Genomic DNA, 20328 nt, shown 5'->3' with positions numbered 1-20328 from the left:
GCGTGCATTCATATTCACTTCCTGGACAGCAAGGACAAACGAAATGTTGGAAGAGCATCCAAAATATCACCAACCACAAGACGACACCATCTACCTGAGCTGGTGATGCCTCCCTCCCAGACGCAACTTCTACGCGCATTTTGAGGCAAAACATCTTTAACATCTCCTTGAAAAGTGCTGTCGTCCCAATGTGCTTCAAAGCCACCACCAATGTCCCTGGGCCAAAGAAGTTGTCTGTGTCCTGCATCAATGCCTCCCACCCTGTCGCACTCCCATCCATCGTCATGAAATGCTTCGAGAGGCTCATCATAGGGTACATCAAGCTCTCCCTCCCTCCCAAACACTGGATCCCTGCAGTTCACATACATATCCAACCGCTCTACGGATGATACCATAGCCACCACCCTCCATCTAGTTCTCACCCACCTTGGGGAAAGAAAGGATTCGTATGTTTGAATGCTGTTTATTGAATTCAGTTTGGCATTCAACATGACCAAACCTCAGTACTTGATAAGGAATTTGAGCCTGCTGGGTCTAAACACCTCCTTCTGCAACTGGATTCTTGACTTCCTGTCTGGGAGACCTAAAGCAGTCCAGATGAGTAACAGCACTTCCAAGACCATCACACTGAGCACAGGAGCCCCTCATGGCTGTGGGCTTAGTCCACTGCTATTCTCTCTGCTGACTCATGACTGTTCAGTTAAACACAGCTCGAACCACATCAAGTCCACTGACATCATGACTGTCATGAGCCTTATTAGTAAGAATGAGGAGTCAGCGTACAGAGATGAGGTGCAGTCTCTAACAGACTGGTGCACAGCAACAACCTGCATCTGAACGTTAATAAAACAAAAGAGATGGTTGTCAACTTCAGGAGGCCCCGGTGGGGTGGGGGTGGGTGGGTGGGGGAACCACGCTCCACTGACCATTGACAGCTCAACTGTTGAGGTCATCAAGAGTATCAAGTTAAAGTCAAGAGTATCATGGTAAAAGGTATCAGTGCACTTTTGGGAGAATCTCACCTGGACACTTATCACGTGGTCTATAGCCAAGAAAGCTCAGCAGCACCTCTACTTCCTGTGAAGGCTGAGGAAAGTTCATCTCCCACCCTCCATCCTCACTATATTCTACAGAGAATGTATTTAGAGCATCCAGTGGAACTGCATCACTACCTGGTTTGGAAACTGTACCACTTTGGACTGCAAGACTCTGCAGAGGACAGTGATACCAGCGGAAAAGATCATTGGGGGTTCACTTCCTACCATGAAGGACATCTACAACACTCGATGCAGGCAAAAGGCAATAAACATTCTGAAGGACTCTACACATCCCTCTCAGGTAAACTCTTCTCCCTCCCTTCTGTCATCTGGTAGGAGATACCGTAGCACTTGGGTTCTTATGTCCAGATGGGGCAACAGTGTTTTTCCCCCAAGCCATCAGGCTCCTAAATTCCTAGAACATATGTGGATAGTGAACCATGGACTTTCACTGACTATGTCTTAATATTTTAATATTTCAGTGTGTTCAACTTGTATTCTGACATATTTAAGTAAATATTTCTGGTCCTGGAGAAAGGCTATCTCGTCTTTACTGTGCAAGCATGGTATGAATGATAAATAAAGGTGACTTGACTAAAGTGCACTTTCCAAATTTTATTTAAGGTTGGTTGGACCATGTAGAAATTACAGTAATTTTTAAGCAGAATTCCCTCATTTCAGGGCACCAAATTGTTTAGGACATTTGGCTTCACGGATGTTTTTGATTATTCAGGTATGTTTAATTGCTTCATTGGTACAGGTATAAAAGAGCTAGGCTTGCTTCTAAGCTTTTCATCACCCTAGGAGTGTGTAGTTGCCATTTTTCAACACAAGGATCAGAGTTGTCAAGAAAGTCAAAGAAGCAATTATGAGGCTGGAAAACTAAAACACTAAGAGACATCACCCAAACCTTGATTTACCAAAATCAATGGTTTGGAACATCATTAAAAGGAAAGAGCAAACTGGAGAGCTCAGTAACCGCAAAGGGACTGGTAGGCCAAGGAGGACGTCCCACTGTTGATGACAGAATTCTCATCATAATGAAGATATAAGGTTCCATTATTGTTACACAATACTAGATTTAGAATGTAGCATGCATGAAATTCTTTAACTTTTGTCTTCAGTAAGGCAGATAGAGAGTCGTCACTTTGTCCAGCGCCCAAATGCTCGTCCGATAGATCAGGTGTGGATGTGTCAAGACTGTTGTCTGCAGAAGACTTCATGAACAGAAATCTAGAGGCAAGATGCAAGCCACTTGTTAGCCATAGATACAGGATGGCCAGATTACAGTTTGCCAAGAAGTACTTAAAAGAGCCTGCAGAATTCTGGAAAAATGGTCTTGTAGACAAATGAGATCAAGATGAACCTGTATCAAAATGTGGAGGACTAAAAGAACTGCCCAAGATCCAAAGCATACCACCTCATCTGTGAATATTATGGTCTGGGCATATGGCTGTCACAGGTGTTATGAGCCCAGAGGACCCCAAAACCCAGCAGCAATAGATATTCATCAAGAGAAATGGTTACTTGAACAAAAGTTGTTTTTAATTATCTTTAAACATGATAACAGGATCAGACTTTAACTTATTACTATTAACTTACCTAACTGAACTTAACCCCCTTCTAATTCTAAGTGCACATGTATGTAATGTGTGTGTGAGTTTAGAAATGTTCCTTGATTCACAGTCCAATCTCACTTCTCACTCCTCCAAGTTCACTGGTTGCAGGCTATTCTTATACTGTGCACAGAATTTAACATTTATGAATTTTACCAGGCTTTGGTGCTTGAAAGAAAAATGGTTACCGCTCAGGAAGGTTCTCATCATTTTTCAGAGAGAAATTTGTTATTTGGTGGATGCAAACTGATTCCTTCTAATCATCCACATCAGTGTCTTGCTGAAGAAACGTGTCCCATCAGGGTTTCCAGACAATAACCTCTTTCTTTCAGGCCATCACAGAGTTCCTTTTTCACATTAGGCAGCCAGTCTCTCCTCTTGTTTGGACCACAAGGTCTTTTACCAGGCTGAACTAAGAACTCACAACACATCTTCAAAATGGGTTTTTTCACAAGCTTGCCAGCTTGTCATGTTCCAATTCCAGCTGCTGCTACTGAACTGTGGAATTGAATTCTCTCTCTCTCTCTCACTCCCAGAGAAAAGCCTATTTTACTCTCTGCTTGCAAAACCACATGACCCTCTTAGAGCAGCAAACTGCCCTAAGACAGCCTGCAGCTCCAGACCTAATCCTCTGAGTTCTTTCATCTGTTGCTTTCCAAAACAATAATCCATTTTTAAAGTCTCTATTGGCACTCCCCAAAGCTTTTACAAAGGCACTCTGAGCTGGCCTGTCTGGCTTGAGCAGATGTCTAGTATTTTAAATGAGGCCTGCCACAATTGATCTCCTTTGAAACATATCTGTATGCAATATAAAATACAACATAATCTGTCACACAGGTACTGTGCAGTTATCTTCATTTATGATGTAACTGCTGATGGCAGTAGCAAATTGAATTCTGAGGTGTGCTCAAGCTCCAGCAAATACCTCCATACTCATTGGACGTTGCTTAAACCTACAGCAAGACAATGATCCCAAATATATTGCAAAAGCAACAAAGGAGTTCTTAAAAGCTTAAACACTGGAAAATTCTTGAATGGCCAAGTCAGTCACCTGATCTAAATCTAATTGAGCATGCCTTCCATATGCTGAAGAGAAAACAAGGGGACAAGCCTTTGAAACGAGCAGGAGCTGAAGATGGCTGCAATAGAGACCTGGAAGATACTCAGCACCTGATGATGTCTATGAATCACAGACTTCAAGTAGTCATTGCACACAAGGGATATGCAACAAAATACTAAACATGACGACTTTAATATACATATATTGTAGCGGGTCGCTACGGTTATAGTTCGAGGTTTAAAGAAGAAGGCTCACACACCAAGGGATTGTAATTGACACTGGCTTTATTGGGCTGCAGCTCTGCCTTTTATAAGCAGCCGGCAGAATCACCACTGGGCGTGGCTTGAGTGGGGCTGGTTGCTGAGTGGCAGTCCTGGATGCACAGGCCCAGATTGGACACCCTGCAATTCAACTGCTATTCCTGCGGCCTATGGGAACGGGCATCTCATCCTGTGTGCTGTGTACCCGATCATTGTTTTTGATGTTCATTTGCTGGGTTGGCCCGTGGAGTAGGCTACTAGATGATCTCCTCCCCCCCCCCCCCCCCCCCATCCCCACCCAGAACCGGCAATCGGGACACTGAAGTTTGGCAGCTGACCCCTACACGTGGGGTCGGGTGAGTGGCTGATTGGTTAACGTCCAAGTGGGCTGGTTTCAGCTGGTCAAGCATGAAGGTCTCATCCCTACCACCAATGACCAATACGCGGGTGGAGGTGTTGTGCCTGACGATGTGGTATGGCCCTTCATACGGCCATTGAAGAGGTGGCTGATGGGCCTCGCGTCAGACGAATATATAGTGACTATCTGCAAAGTTCTTTGGATCAAAGGTGCTGGCTAGCCAGGGAGCTCTGGGCTTAACTGTGGAAAGTGTGCCCAGGCACTTGTGTAGTTGAGACAATATGGCCGCTGGGAGCTCCCCCAAGTCCTCAGAAGTTGCCACGAATTTGCCCAGGATGATTAGGGGTGCGCCATAGACCAACTCAGTAGAAGATGCCTCGAGATCCTCTTTTGGGGTGGTGCGGATGCCTAGCAGGACCCAATGGAGTTCGTTGGCCTAGTTCAGGCTGATGAGTTTGGCCATCAGAGCTGTCTTCAGGTGCCTGTGAAACCTCGCCAACCCGTTGGCTGTGGTATGCTGTGGTATGGTAGAGTTCCCAGTAAATTTGCTAACGTGGTCCACAGCTGGAAATGAATTGGGCCCCCCTGTCAGATATTAATTGTTCAGGGACCCCAAAACGTGCCACCCAGGTGTTCAATAATGCCTGTGCACATGTCTCTGTAGAGATTTCAGGTAATGGCACCACCTTTGGCCATCTGGTCAGCCGATTGACCATGGTCAACAGATAACGTGCACCTCTGAATATAGGTAGGGGCCCCACAATGTCTATGTGCATGTGACTGAAATTATGTTGTGCTGGTTTGAAGGGTTGTGAAGGGGCTTTAATGTGGGTCTGAACCTTGGATGCCTGGCACTGAGTACGTTTTGGCCCAATGAGTGACTTACTTATAGAGTTTGTGCCAGACATACCTTTTGGCTGCCATTTTAACTGTAGTCCTGATAGCGGGGTGGGACAAATTGTGGACTGAATTAAAAACTCACCTCATCCATGTGACCGGAATGAGAGGGTGCGATTTACCAGTTGAGGTGTCACAGAGCAGCAGGCAGTTACCTGGGGAGATCTCTAGTTGCAGGCCAGTAAGTGCTGTTCAGTATATCAGTACGTCAGGGTCTGCCTGCTGTGCATCCGCATAGTTGATACCTGGGGCAGGGTCGTGCACTGCTAGGATAGCTGGACGAGATTGGCAACCGGCTACCACATTGGACTTGCCAGCGATATGTTCACTGTCTGTCAAAAATACAGATATGTAGAACAGGTGCTGCTGTTGCCTGGCTGACCACAGGTCTGACACCTGGCTGAAAGCGAAGGTAAGTGGTTTGTGGACTGTGTAAAGTTTGAACTTCCTGCCCTCCAGGAAGTAACGGAAATGCCTAATTGCTAACAACTCCTTATCAAAGGCACTGTACTTGAGCTCTGGTGGCCTGAGATATTTACTTAAAAATTAAAAAGGCCAGCGACTGCCACTGTCCATTAACCAGTTGCTCAAGTTACCCCCAACCGCTGTGTTGGAGGCATCTACCGTGAGGGCGGTCGCGGTCCATCCTGGGATGCACAAGGAAGGTGGTTTGGCTAGGGCATCTTTGGTTACTTGGAAAGCCTCGGTTGCCTCCTGTGTCCATTGAATATCTTTACTGGGCCCTGCCATGAGGGGAAATAGAGGGCTAATGAAACGATGATAAAAATTGACCATACCTGCAAACTCTTGTAGTCCTTTCACAGTTGATGTTCTGGGGAAAGAACAAATAGTGTCCACTCTGGTGGGTAATGGCCTGGCCCCGTGTTGGTCAATGCAATGGCCCAGGAAATCAATTGTTACTCAGCCAAATTGACACTTAGCTGGATTGATGGTTAAGCCAAACTCACTTAGCCTGGAGAACATTAGTCTTAAGTGAGCGGTGTGCTCAGTGCGGGTGTGGCTGGCTATTAAAATGTCATTGTGGTAGATGGAGGCGAAGTGCAGATCCCGGCCCATTGTATCCATCAACCTCTGGAAAGTCTGAACTGCATTTTTCAGCCCAAATGGCATGCAGAGGAATTCAAACAATCCAAAGGAGGTTATGATGGCAGTTTTGGGAATGTCATCGGGGTGGACTGGGATCTGATGATAACCCCTGATGAGGTCCACCTTAGAGAATATCTGTTCCCCATTGCAGATTAGTGAAGTCCTGCATATGGGGCACAGGATACCTGTCAGGCATGGTGGCCTCATTTAGGCGGCGGTAGTCTCCGCACGGCCTCCAATCTCCCACTGCCTTAGGTACCATAAGGAGGGGGGAGGCCCATGGAGCGCCGCACAATGCAGAGTTCCTCCATCTTTCGAAGCTCTACTCTAGCCAGGTTGAGTTTCTCGGGGGGGTGGGGGAGAAATAACGCACCCCGGCATGAGGGGAGGGCCCTCCGTAATAATTTAGTCTCTCACCCCGTGTTTAGGTTCTGCTGAGTTGAAATGGGGTGTAGTGATGGAGTAGAATTCCACTAAGACTCAAGCGAATTCATTTCGGCAGTACTCACCAAGTGCAGATGGGGGTTAGTAAGTTCGGTCCCCTTGAGTGAGAGTGTCTGAAATGTCCGGACATGTACCAGCTGAAGCCCCTTAAAGTCCACCAGTAGCAAGTTGGCTCTCAAGAAATCGGCACCCAATAACAGTTGTTGTACGGCTGCCACTGTAAAGTTCTAAGTGAATTGTCTGTCTCCAAAGCAGAGGGGAATTGTACAGAAGCCAAATGTCTGAATGTTGGAGTCGTTTGCTGCTCAAAGCTTTCAGCCCACCCTGCCACTGTACTGTACTGTACTGCGCTATGCCCTGGTGTCCACCAAGAAATGTCACCCCGACAGGGAGTCTTGGTTGTGGAGGAGGCTATGCAGTTGGTCGGTCATCGCAGCCATCAACAACGGCCAGCCTTGGTGTTTCCCTGGAATGCACAGCAGGAGTGGCATCGAAGGGCCTTGGAACCCCACTGTTGATGATAGAAACAGTACTGCTCACTGGTGGGGTTCATTGCTCAGGTGGTTGGTCAGCTGGATGATCGGTCGGCAGGCTTCCTGACTGGGCATTGCTGACAAGGAGCCATCACCTGTTCAAGTGAAGTGCAGGCGTCCCACTTCGCTGCCCATAGTACGTCTGCTTGGGCAGCTACCCACCTGGGGTCGTTGAAGTCTTCCTCTGCAATGAGCAGCAGGATCTCTTCAGGCAGCTGCTCCAGGAAGATTTGCTGGAACAGCGGGAAAGAGGTGTGGCCATCGTTGAGAGTGAGCATGTTGCTCATGAGGGCAGAAGGGGCCCTGTCCTCCAAACCCTTGATGTGCAGAAGTCAGGCCATGCACTCGCGCTTCGAGAGCCCGAAAGTGGGGTTTAATAGTTCCTTGATGGCTACATACTTCCCTTGCTCCAGGGGCTGCTGGAGGAAGTCGATGATGCGGGCTGCAGTGTCTTGTTCAAGGGCGCTGACCCTGTGGTAGTAGTGCGTGTCATGTGCGGAGATCCGGCGAATGGTGAACGGCTGTTGGAACCACACCCATGGTTGCGATGTCCAGAAGCCTGGCAGCTTCAATACTACGGCGTTGATTGTAGGCTGTTCCTTCATCGTTGGGTCCAAAACACTGTTTGGACCAATCAGGGTCACCACTGTAGCGGGGTCACTATGATCATAGCTCGAGGTTGAAAGAAGATGACTCACCCACCAAAGGAGTGTAATCGTCACTGGCTTTATTGGTCTGCAGCTCTATCTTTTATAGGCAGCCGGCCGCACCACCGCTGAGGCATGGCTTGAGTGGGGCCAGCTGCTGATTGTCTGTCTCAGATGCGATGCGTGGGCCTTGATTGGACCCCCTGCGATCCGCTGGCAGTGATTGGTTAATTCCTGTGGACTATGGGAGCGGGCGTCTCATCCTGCATGCTGTCCACTGGATGGCCATGTTCGACAGCCATTTGCTGTGTCAGCCCGCAGAGTGGTTTGCTACAATGTCCCAAATATTATATGCCCTGAAATGAGGGGACTATGTATAGAAAGTGCTGTAATTCCTACATGGTCAATTAAACATGTGCACAAATACCCTTGCACCTTAATCAGATGTGAATTGTTTGATTTCAAATTTAAAACTGTGGAGAACAGGGGAAAGTAAAGGAAAAATGTGTTTTTGTCTCAAACATTATAGATGATACTGTATTTCTAAATCATAGTGACTGGTTCTTGAAGGGAGACAACTAAAATGGTAGAATAAAAGGTCTGGGGTGAGGAGGGTAAGGGGTAGAATAATGAATGAAAAAGAGAGTGTTTGGAGTTATAATATCTGAAGAATGGTTGACCTTGTATCTTAGTGATCTAAGTCAACTGAGGTCTCATAGAGTCAGTAGGGAAAATGAACCAACTGATAGGTTCACAGCTGTTTCCACAGATTAACAGGTAAACTTAAAAACCAAAAGTAGTGTTTTTTTTTTCACTCAAATTAGAAGTCATAACCCAACATTTTATTCAGTAAATCAGATGCTCCAAATGGAAAGTATTGTAGAATCTGCTTTATCAAATGATTGATGTTTGTCACTATTGTTTTGCAGTTATAGGACTTGCATTGAATAATAACAATAAGTAGTGGTGCAAATATGGTATGTAATTTTACAGTCAGTGGTAATTAGAAATTCTGCCTGGCCTGCATGAAAAAGAATCTCAGGGTTTATGTGATGCCACATATGTACTCGAACAGCAAATGTGAACTGAACGAATTGTATTCAGATGTTACCTTAGCCAATTGCTAGAAACCACAGGTACGAATGGTCAAATTTAATCGACAGCCACAGAGAGTGCTTGGAGGCAATTGTTTGGTGAGAAAGTGCGCTGGAAAAACTTGTCAGGTCAAGTGGCATCTGTGGAAAGAGAAACAGAGATGTGTATTTTGTCAGAGACCCACTGTCAGATTTTCAAAGCTTTTTTTTGTTAAGTTTAATTTTACTTCGTCAATTAATGCAAATAGCAGTAACCAAGGACGACTGCTTTCAGTAAATATTTGGTGCTTCAGATATACATCACACACTTGGATACATTAAATCTGTTTTAATCTCATTTATTTAATATTTTTAATGGTCTTTATTTCAGTTTAAGTGATTTTATTTGTTCGTGCTTCCAATACTATTCCAGTGATAGATTTGACAAGTGCAGAATTAATTTGATAATTTAAGTTTTTCCAACTTTTGGTATAATTATGCAATATGTAAAACAAATCCCACTGTGAATGATTACATGACAATTGTCTCAGTGACTTGCTCATTTTTATTAGCAAAGCATTAATGTCATGAATTCATGCTGTCATGAAAATGCCATAATGTTTTCATGATGTGACTTGTCAGATTAATGTGTTTTATTGTATCAATTTATTACAACAGATGATCTGTATAAAATGACAATTTTGTTCCTCATTTATAAGCAAACAGAAGAAGAATTTGGGATGCTTGCCAGATACCTGAGGTTACTGCCAACCTCTCTCAATTCGAATGATGAAGTCAAAAGTTTTTTCTGCCTTGACTGGCCACTACCAGCTCTGGATATCGTTTCTCAGTGGTGCTTGGAAGTGACAACTTCCACTGAGAGTCACTCAAAACAAGTTATGGTATGATGCTTCCCAAACTTAATTTTCAGAAATGTTTGTTTTCACCTTTTTGATCTTTATACTATTTCTTTGATTCTGTTCTGAAAAAATTATGTTTTCTACTTAAAGTGCTCAACTCTTAAATTTCGATTTAAGTGATCCTAAGATGTTTATTTCTGTAGAAAAAAGCTAGATTTGAGGAGATGCGAAAGGACTTGCAGGGTGTGCATTGGGACAATTTGTTTTATGGGCAGGATGTAGTAGAGAGATGGAAGTCTTTTAAAGATCAGATTTTGAGAGTGCAAAAGCTTTATGTTCCTGTTAGGTTAAAAGGAGGGGCAAAAGGTTTGAGAGAGCCGTGGTTTTCAAGGAATATTGGAAACTTGGTTTGAAGAAAAAGGGAGGCGTACATTAGATATAAGAAGTATGGAGTTAAGGAGATGTTTGAAAGATACATTGAATGTAAGAGGAATCTTAAGAGAGGAATTAGGAAAGCTAAAAGAAGGTACGAGGAAACTATGGCAAGCAGGGTGAAAACTAATCCAAAAGAGTTCTACAAATATGTTAATGGTAAGAGGAAAGCTAGAGACAAAATTGGTCCCTTAGAAAATCAGAGTGGAAAACTGTGTGTGGAGCCTAGAGAAATGGCGGAGATATTGAACAGTTTCTTTTCTTCGGTAATCACTAAGGAGAAGGATATTGGGAGATGTGAGATAAAAAAAGCAAATTGGGTAAATATGGGGAATATAGAGATTACAAAAGGTGTAGTTTTAAGGCTTTTGAAGAATATAAGTCTCCGGGACCAGACGGGATCTTCCCCAGGACATTGAGAGAAGTGAAGGAGGAAATAGCAGAGGCTCTGGCGGTAATTTTCCAAATGTCATTAGATATGGGGATAGTGCCGGAGGATTGGCGCATTGCGCATGTGGTTCCGTTATTTAAAAAAGGTTCAAGGAGGAAGCCTGGCAACTATCGGCCTGTAAGTTTGACGTCTGTGGTAGGTAAATTAATGGAGAAAATTCTTAGAGATAGTACTTATAAACATCTGGATAGACAGGGTCTGATCAGGAGCACTCAACATGGATTTGTGGGAGGAAGGTCATGTTTGACCAATCTGATTGAATTTTTTGAAGAGGTGACTAGGAATGTGGATGAGGGTAGCGCAGTGGATGTTGTCTATATGGACTTCAGTAAGGCCTTCGATAAGGTACCACATGGAAGGTTAGTTAGGAAGGTGCAGTCTTTATGTATAAATTTTGAGATAGTCAAATGGATTGAACATTGGCTGAAAGGGAGAGGTAGAGAGTGGTAGTGGATAATTGTCTGTCAGGTTGGAGGACGGTGACCAGTGGTGTGCCTCAAGGATCTGTATTGGGCCCATTGTTGTTCGTTATATACATTAATGATCTAGATGATGGGGTGGTGAATTGGATTAGTAAATATGCAGACGATACTAAGATAGGTGGAATAGTGGATAATGAAGAAGGTTTTCAAGGATTGCAGAGGGATTTGGGCTGCTTAGAAAAGTGGGCTGAAAAATGGCAGATGGAATTTAATGCTGAAAGTGTGAGGTGCTTCATTTTGGTAAGAAGAATCAGAATAGGACATACGTGGTAAATGGGAGAGCATTGAAGAATACAGAAGAGCAGAAAGATTTAGGAGTAACGGTACATCGTTCCCTGAAGGTAGAAACTCACGTGAATAGGGTGGTGAAGAAGGCTTTTAGTATGCTGGCCTTTATCAATCATTGCATGGAATATAAGAGTTGGGAGGTGATGTTGAGATTGTATAAGACGTTGGTGCGGCCTAATTTGGAGTTCTGTGTGCAGTTCTGGTCGCCTAATTATAGGAAGGATATAAACAAAGTGGAGAGAGTGCAGAGAAGGTTTACCAGAATGTTACCTGGGTTTAAGCATCTAGAGTATAGGGAGAGATTGGACAGATTAGGTCTTTATTCTTTGGAGCGTAGAAGGTTGAGAGGGGATTTGATAGAAGTATTTAAGATTATGAAAGGGATAGATAGAGTGGATGTGGATAGACTATTTCCGTTAAGAGGAGGAAAGATTAAAACAAGAGGACATGAGTTAAGAATTAAGGGGCAGAGGTTTAGAGGTAACATGAGGGGGAACTTCTTTACTCAGAGAGTGGTAGCCGTGTGGAATGAGCTTCCGGGAGAAATAGTGGCGGCAGAGTCAATTGTATTATTTAAGAAAAGGTTGGACAGGTATATGGATGAGAAGAAGATGGAGGGTTATGGGCATTGTGCAGGGAGGTGGGACTAGAAAGGGGTGTTTGGTTCGGTGCAGACTAGAAGGGCCTAATGGATTGTTTCCGTGCTGTAATTGTTATGTTATGTTATATGTTATTACTGTAATTAATATATTCATCTCAAAGAGAAAGAGGGCATCTAATTAAATTATTTACTGATCACCACTTCTGAAAACCTTTGGTTTAATATAACCTGGAGGAAGAAGTTTGGAAAAGGCTGAGGAATCCATGTGCAATTCTGGTAACATGCAAAACTTTTATGCTATTTTATTTTTTAAAAATATATTATTTATAGTTTTTCCGCCCAAACTCCAACAATTGTCAATATCATTGATATCATTATCAACAATATTAACATTATTTACATTTCATACTTGTTAATTCTTAACAATATGTTCAGATTTTGAGTTCTTTTTATCCCCTTCTACCCTCCACCCCCCCCCCCCCAACAATGAACACAACACCAAATTAATTTCACTTACACACAATAACCAAAACACTCGCAACAAAGCTATGAAGCTTGTATTTGCGGGATTATGGGTTTGTTGTATTGTGGCGGTCGGTGCATAGGCTGGCTTTTTTCTGTGGCTTTTCCTGTTTAGAATGGGATGAACCCCCTCCGCTCCCCCACCAGTTGAGGGGTGGATTAGGAAGGTAGGGTCGGGTGATGAAGCACGGCGGTCCATACTACAATTGTGCCCCCATGTAGTTTAAGTAGGGCTGCCAGAGCTTCAAAAAAGTTCTGTACTCTTTCCTTAGGTTGTAGGTAATTTTCTCCAGGGAAAAACAGCTCTGCGTTTCTGTGTTGCAGTGTTCAATGCTCAGGTAGGAGTTGGACTCCAAGCAACTGCTATGCTATTCCAGGCCACTGCCAATGAGATCATGACAAATTGAATATGAAATTTAGAAAGCTTTGTTGTAAGCCTTACATCCATTATGTTTCCCAACAGGAACAACTCTGGGTCCTGTGGGAATTCTTTGTCTATGATTTTTTTTCCAGAGTTTGGCCCAGTCCAACTCAAAAGGGTCTCACCTTGGCACATGTCCACATTGAATGCACAAAAGTTCTTGTCGCAATGCTACATCTAAAAAATTGGTCTGATAATTCAAGTTTAGATCTGTTCAGTTTTTGTAGTGTCAATACAGCTGGTGTCGGAAATTGTATTGTACCAGCCTGTATTAATGACTGCAGTCATGCTGGTCCGACACAGATTGGACCAGCACCGTTCATCAATCGTTATTCCTAAGTCTGACTCCCACCTCTGCCTTGATTTGTCAGGCCTAGTTTAGGTCATGTGGAGCAAGAAATACATTGTTGAAATGGGCTTCCATGTGTTCCACCTTTGAAGCATGGTCTCTATGTCACTGCATGCTGGTAAAGCCATAGTTGGACCTAATTTGTCCTGTAGAAAAGATCTTATCTGAAGGTCACAGTGAAACGTCTTATTTGACAAATCATACTTATTTCTGTTGCTCAAAGGACATTATCTGCCCCTGCTCTTAACAGTCCTCTATGCGCCTGATGCCATTACGACAACAGGTGTCCAAGATCTTGTTACCCATCGTCAATGGTTTTAATCTATTTGGAGTTAGGGTTGTTTTTGGGGACAGCTCCATTTTGGTTCCTACATATTGGCTAATTTTGTTCCAAATGAGGATTATTTGTTTTAATATGGGACTGCTTTTTTTTTTCTGAGAGCAATTTAACATCCCAATTATAAATAAAGTCCTCTGCCCCCTGCTTGTTATCACGTGCAGGTCGATTTGTGTCCAGGATGGTACACCTCCTCCCCTTGAAGAGGGAAGTGATGTATCTCAACTGGGATGCCCAATAGTATTTTTTAAAGTCTGGCATTCACAATCTGCCCAGACTATAATCCCAGGTCAATTTTTCCATAGAGACCCTGGCTACATTTCCATTCCATAGGAATCTCCTTACTCCTGAAAGTAAATTTTTTTTATTTTTTTTTAATTTTTTATTTTTCACACCATAAATCACATTAGCCATGATATACACTATTTCTTTTTCACACATATACAGTGACTTTTTCTCCCCCCCCCCCTCCTCCCAAGCCACCCCCCCCACCACCCCCCTCATCCATTTTAGGTATACAATCTAGGTTGCATTAAGCCAGTCAGACAATGTTGTCATTCAACAAAAATACACCAGAAATTCTACTGAGTCCATTCTTTTTTTTCCTTCTCCTTCCATCAACTTAGGTAATGTTTGTCCCCGGTAGGTTTTCGCTATTGTATTTAATGTAAGGCTCCCATACTTGTTCGAATATTTCAATATTATTTCTTAACCTATATGTTATTTTTTCTAAGGAATACATTTATTCATTTAAATTTAGTAGTTTCTTCCTTTTAATTTGGTTATGTATTCCAAACTCAAAACGGTCAACCAGTTTACCTATCTCGGCTGCACCATTTCATCAGATGCAAGGATCGACAATGAGATAGACAACAGACTCGCCAAGGCAAATAGCGCCTTTGGAAGACTACACAAAAGAGTCTGGAAAAACAACCAACTGAAAAACCTCACAAAGATAAGCGTATACAGAGCCGTTGTCATACCCACACTCCTGTTCGGCTCCGAATCATGGGTCCTCTACCGGCACCACCTACGGCTCCTAGAACGCTTCCACCAGCGTTGTCTCCGCTCCATCCTCAACATCCATTGGAGCGCTCACACCCCTAACGTCGAGGTACTCGAGATGGCAGAGGTCGACAGCATCGAGTCCACGCTGCTGAAGATCCAGCTGCGCTGGATGGGTCACGTCTCCAGAATGGAGGACCATCGCCTTCCCAAGATCGTATTATATGGCGAGCTCTCCACTGGCCACCGTGACAGAGGTGCACCAAAGAAAAGGTACAAGGACTGCCTAAAGAAATCTCTTGGTGCCTGCCACATTGACCACCGCCAGTGGGCTGATAACGCCTCAAACCGTGCATCTTGGCGCCTCACAGTTTGGCGGGCAGCAGCCTCCTTTGAAGAAGACCACAGAGCCCACCTCACTGACAAAAGGCAAAGGAGGAAAAACCCAACACCCAACCCCAACCAACCAATTTTCCCTTGCAACCGCTGCAATCGTGTCTGCCTGTCCCGCATCGGACTGGTCAGCCACAAACGAGCCTGCAGCTGACGTGGACTTTTTACCCCCTCCATAAATCTTCGTCCGCGAAGCCAAGCCAAAGAAGAAGTATTCCATTAATATATAAAGTCATATAGTTCAGCGTAGCCCTTTTATATTTTGTTTATCTTCTTTCCGTTTTTCCATCATTACCTTTCCTCCTTTTCCATTTCTGTTTTCTTATTTTCAACTCTTTATAAGACAACATTCCTACAACATCCAACATTTTCCTTATTCTCCTATTTATATCTTCTTTATCCCCAATCTCCCCTTCCCCTCCTGAGTTGTCCTTTATCCCTTGTCGGACAACCACATCTCCCCTCTCCATTTGGATTTGTGAATCCACTCGCAAGCGTCAACTGATTTTGCAGTGACCGCTATTTCCCCCCACCCCGCCCCCCCCCAGAAAAGATTTCACTTTTCATATGTCACAAAGGTCACTCTTTTAATTCCTTCCTTATTCTCTCTATTCCATTACCTTCCCTTATTAATTCTTGTCTATACTATCTATAGTTTCCTCTAAGTACAGATACATTCACGTATGCACATTGTCTCTATTCACTCTTATACCTCTTTACCCGCATACATATCAATCGTGATCATTTTTACTCTCATTACCCGTCTTCCTCCCTCAGTCTATTTTTGTAATTGTTCTGCAAATTTTCGTGCTTCTTCTGGATCCGAGAATAGTCTGTTTTGTTGTCCTGGAATAAATATTTTCAATACCGCTGGATGCTTTAGTATAAATTTATACCCTTTCTTCCATAAAATCGCCTTTGCTGTATTGAACTCTTTTCTCTTCTTTAGGAGTTCAAAACTTATATCTGGATAAATGAAGATTTTTTGCCCTTTATACTCCAGTGGTTTGTTGCCCACTCTTACTTTTTCCATTGTCTTCTCCAGTACCTTTTCTCTTGTAGTATATCTTAGGAATTTTACTACAATAGATCTTGGTTTTTGTTGTGATTGTGGTTTAGAGGCCAATACTCTATGTGCCCTTTCTATTTCCATTTCTTGCTGTAGTTCTGGACATCCTAGGGTCTTAGGGATCCACTCTTTTATAAAGTCCCTCATATTCTTGCCTTCTTCATCTTCCTTAAGGCCCACTATCTTTATGTTATTTCTTCTGTTATAATTTTCCATTGTATCTATTTTTTGAGCTAGTAGTTCTTGTGTCTCTTTAGTTTTTTTATTAGATTCCTCCAATTTCTTTTTTAAGTCTTCTACCTCCATTTCTGCTGCTACTGCCCGCTCTTCCATCTTGTCCATTTTCTTTCCCATTTCTGTTAAGGTCATCTCTATTTTATTCATTTTCTCTTCTGTGTTGTTTATTCTTTTTCTTAAATCATTAATTTCCTGTGTTTGCCATTCTTTAAATGACTCCATGTATCCTTTAATAAGAGAAAGTATATCCTTTATCTTGCCTTTCTTTTCTTCTTCTATTTCACTGTACTCTTCCTCTTCCTCTTCTTCTTCCTCTGGGTTGGCCATCTTTTGTTTCTTTGTTGCCCTTTCCTTCTCTTCTTTCTTGTTTCCATTGTCTTCTGTGGTCTCTTCTTGCTGCAGGTGTTCTGCAGCTGTCGTTGCCGGCTGTGGAGATCGACTCCCCAGCTGGTCCCCCCTCCCGTCAGTGTGTTTTTTTGCATGTGCGGTTGTGCACTTTTACTCGGCTCAGCGAGCCATTTTTGTAGTCCATTATTTACCGACCTGAGGGAGCGGGTTTCTCTCTCCGCAGCGGGCCTCTTCGGACAGGTAAGGCCTTCACCTTTTTCCTCCTTTGTCTTCTCTTCCTCTCTTCTTACCGTTGCTTTCGATTTTTCTTTTTTTGTCGCCATCTTCTTTCCACCTTTATACTCACTTTTCTGTAACTTTTATTTCTGTGCCTTTGTGTTTTCCTTTGTTTTTCCCGACTTTACTGGAGAGGGCTGGAGTTCACCGTCCGGCCACTACTCCATCACGTGACTCCCCCTGAAAGTAAATTTTTGATGAATCCCCGGGGCAATGTCTGGAAGAGGTACTGGAGCCTCGGCAACATATTCATCTTGATGCAGTTAACTCTGCCCAGTAATTTTATGGGTGGGGACATCCATCTATTTAAATCCTCCTCAATTTTCCCAAGCAAATGGGTGTAATTTAACTTGTATAAATTATTCAGGTTGTTATCTATTCTAATTCCTAGATATTTGATCCCATTTTGTGGCCACTTTAGTTGACTATTTTTTTGATGTTGACTGTAATTCCCCATTTGTAAGGTGGCATGATTTCGCTTTTATCCCAATTGATCTTATACCCAGAGATCTCCCCATAGTCCTCTAGAGTGGAGCACAGCTTGGGCAATGAGTTTGCTGGGTCTGTCAGATGTATCAGAAAACATCATTGCCAAACAAATTAATTTTATGCTTGTCATGGCTTGTTCTAAAGCCTTTAATGTCTGGATCCTGGTGAATAGCTTCAGCTAGTGGCTCCATGGCTAGTACAAACAGAGCTGGAGATGGTGGGCACCCTGTCTACTTGATCTTGTCAGTGGGAAGGCTGGAGAGATTTGTCTGTTTGTCACAACTTTAGCCTTGGGCGCATGGTAAAGCACCCTTATTCAATTTATAAATGTTGGCCCAAGCTCCAATTTTCCAAGCACTTTGAATAAAAAGTCCCACTCCAACCTTTTCAAATACCTTTTCTGCATTCAGGGCCACAGCTAAGCCCCTCTTATTCCTGTTTTGTGCCAAATGCATGATACTCAACAATCTGCCAATGTTATCCACTGCCTGTCTCTTCTGTACAAAGTGCTATTTTATTTGTTGCAGCATAACATGTAGATAGGAAATATTATAAATTTTGTAAAATATTGTAAATCTGCTCCCAGGACAAAGTCTTCCATGCCATATCATTTGAGATATTCTTCCTCAAACAAGGTGGCTTTCACTCTACTCAGCCTTCACCCACATATCCTGCATTACCCCACCCTCAAGTGCAACAAGGACAGGATTCCTCTTGTCCTCACCTACCACCCAACAGCCTTCATATCCAACAAATTCTCTTTCTCCATTTCCAACACCTACTACATGATCACACATTCTCCTCTCCACCTTCCTTATGGACTGGTCCTTCCATGACTCCCTTGCCCACTCCTCTCTCCCCACCAATAGCCCCTTGGGACCTACCTCTGTTACCACAGGAGATACTACACTTGTGCCTACATATCCTCCCTCATCACCATTTGGGGCCCCAAACATCAAAGCAGCATTTCACTAGTGAATCTACAGGGGTCATCGACTGCATCTGGTGCTCCCATCGTGGTCTTGTCTACATTAGTGAGACTGCGCATAGACTGGGAGATCGCTTTGTTGAGCACTTTGGCTGTCTGCTGCCATAGCGTGGATCTCCCTGTGTCCACCCATTTCAATTTCCTGTCCCATTCCCTTGGTGTCATATCTGTCCATGGTCTCATGCACTGCCAGACTGAGACCACCTGCATATTGGAGGAACAACACCTCATCTTCCATCTGGGCACCCTCCAACCAGATAGCATTAACATCAGTTTCTGTTAAACCACATCCCCCACCCCTTCTTCCCACTGTCACTTTTCCCTCAGCTCTGTTTCCCTTTTCACTCTGTCTACTTTCAGGGAGCCAAAATTCATTCTCACCTCTCCTCTTATCATATCCAACTAATACATTTTGTTGGTCAGGTCTCCTCCCCATCCAGACTTCAGTCTCTTTATTCTTGAAGAGCTCAGGCCTAAAACGTCGGTAATATATCTTTGCCTCCTAAGGACACTGCAAGACCAATTGAGTTCCTCCAGCATTTCTGTGCATTTTTATTACAATAACATGTTACAAGTTCCTGTTTTAATAAAAATGGGATTATCACTCTAATGGATAGTATAGACAGGAGGAACTGAATGGTCAGTTAACATTTCACACAAGCACAGCACAAGTCACAGCCCAGCAATAATTCTATGCATTGGAAGAACTGAGGGAAGGTTTGTCACAGAATTCTGTTCTAGAGTTAAATATATTTGCAAAGGAGAGAACTATTCTGAATGCTAAGAGAAAACAGCTTATTGAAATGGCTCGGGTGGCCAGCTATTTTTGTGGAATTCAGAGCAAAGCATCCTTTTTGGGAAGCAAAGAGCTTCATTTTGATTGTGACTAACACTGGAGGTCATTTGGAGAATCTGCTTCATTTTAAGTGTGACTAGCAGTGAAGTCACTTGGAGAGACCGGTGCCAGGGTCTTGGAAGCTTTGTGGAGGCAGCCCAGTTTGAGTCTTGCCTACAAAAGGACTGGGAGTTGTGACCACAGCTCATGTGGATAGACAATGCAACACAAGAAAAATTTGAGTCTGTAGCAGCCACAACTCCATTCTTCCCATCTGTTCATCAATAATTCTGACCATCAAATTTCAAAGGCCTGCGCTTCAACTGTGAATTTGAAAGACTGAACTTTGAAGTAACTTTCTAGATTTTGGCCTGGACTGTAATGGTTTGGGTCTATCACAAACACACTAGACACCTGCGCATAGCTGGGGATAAATTTAGTGTTAAGGATAGTTTAAAAGTTAAGTTAGAAATAAAATTAGTGTTTTAAAATTAAACACCGCCAGGTTCATTGTGTATTGGTGCTCATTACACGCGGTTTGCAACACAGAGCATCTGCAGACTTTTGTGTTTCACAATATTGTAAATTTAGTTGTTGATTACTAAATGTACCAGGATTTAAGTACATTAAGTAAATGTGTGTTCCTCCTTTTTAGATTTATAACCAAAGATCGGAAACAGTAAATTTTATTATCTGTTTTTATTTAAATTAAACTTTGCCTTTTTTCTGCTGTAAGGCAGAAATGTCTCTTACGTCAGAGAAAGAGAAGCAAAGGAGAGTCCCCCCAGAGTCACCATGTGTCCGTGGATTCACCTCTGCAGCCGCACAGAGTCCAGTCCAAACCATCAGCAACCTACCTCCATAGGATTAGGAATCCTCAGTGCCCTCTGCACCCTCTCTCATCCTGGTTCTG

General features: G+C 43.3%; 1 protein-coding gene and 1 long non-coding RNA gene across 11 annotated transcripts in view; one reads left to right on the top strand and one right to left on the bottom strand.

Moving 5' to 3' along the window:
* Positions 1-20328, bottom strand: part of LOC138762157 (uncharacterized) — a 105391-nt gene that overhangs the window by 7053 nt on the left and 78010 nt on the right. For 4 of the 7 annotated variants that reach the window (XR_011356785.1, XR_011356788.1, XR_011356789.1 and 1 more), the window contains exon 4: positions 9071-9194. This is a non-coding gene — a long non-coding RNA (uncharacterized lncRNA). Of the gene's footprint in view, positions 1-1639; positions 2271-8981; positions 9195-20328 lie in introns of those variants that run through there. The other 3 variants (XR_011356784.1, XR_011356791.1, XR_011356786.1) reach the window with 2 other exon arrangements.
* ubr3 (ubiquitin protein ligase E3 component n-recognin 3) overlaps positions 1-20328 on the top strand; it is a 293785-nt gene that overhangs the window by 264550 nt on the left and 8907 nt on the right. For all 4 annotated transcript variants that reach the window (XM_069935677.1, XM_069935678.1, XM_069935680.1 and 1 more), the window contains one exon: positions 9752-9934. In XM_069935677.1, the coding sequence (XP_069791778.1) occupies positions 9752-9934 (183 nt within the window). The remainder of the gene's footprint in view (positions 1-9751; positions 9935-20328) is intronic.

Source organism: Narcine bancroftii, chromosome 4, assembly GCF_036971445.1.
Source record: "Narcine bancroftii isolate sNarBan1 chromosome 4, sNarBan1.hap1, whole genome shotgun sequence".
In the NCBI taxonomy this organism is placed as follows: Eukaryota; Metazoa; Chordata; class Chondrichthyes; order Torpediniformes; family Narcinidae; genus Narcine; species Narcine bancroftii.
This window is presented reverse-complemented; position numbering and strand designations above follow the sequence as displayed.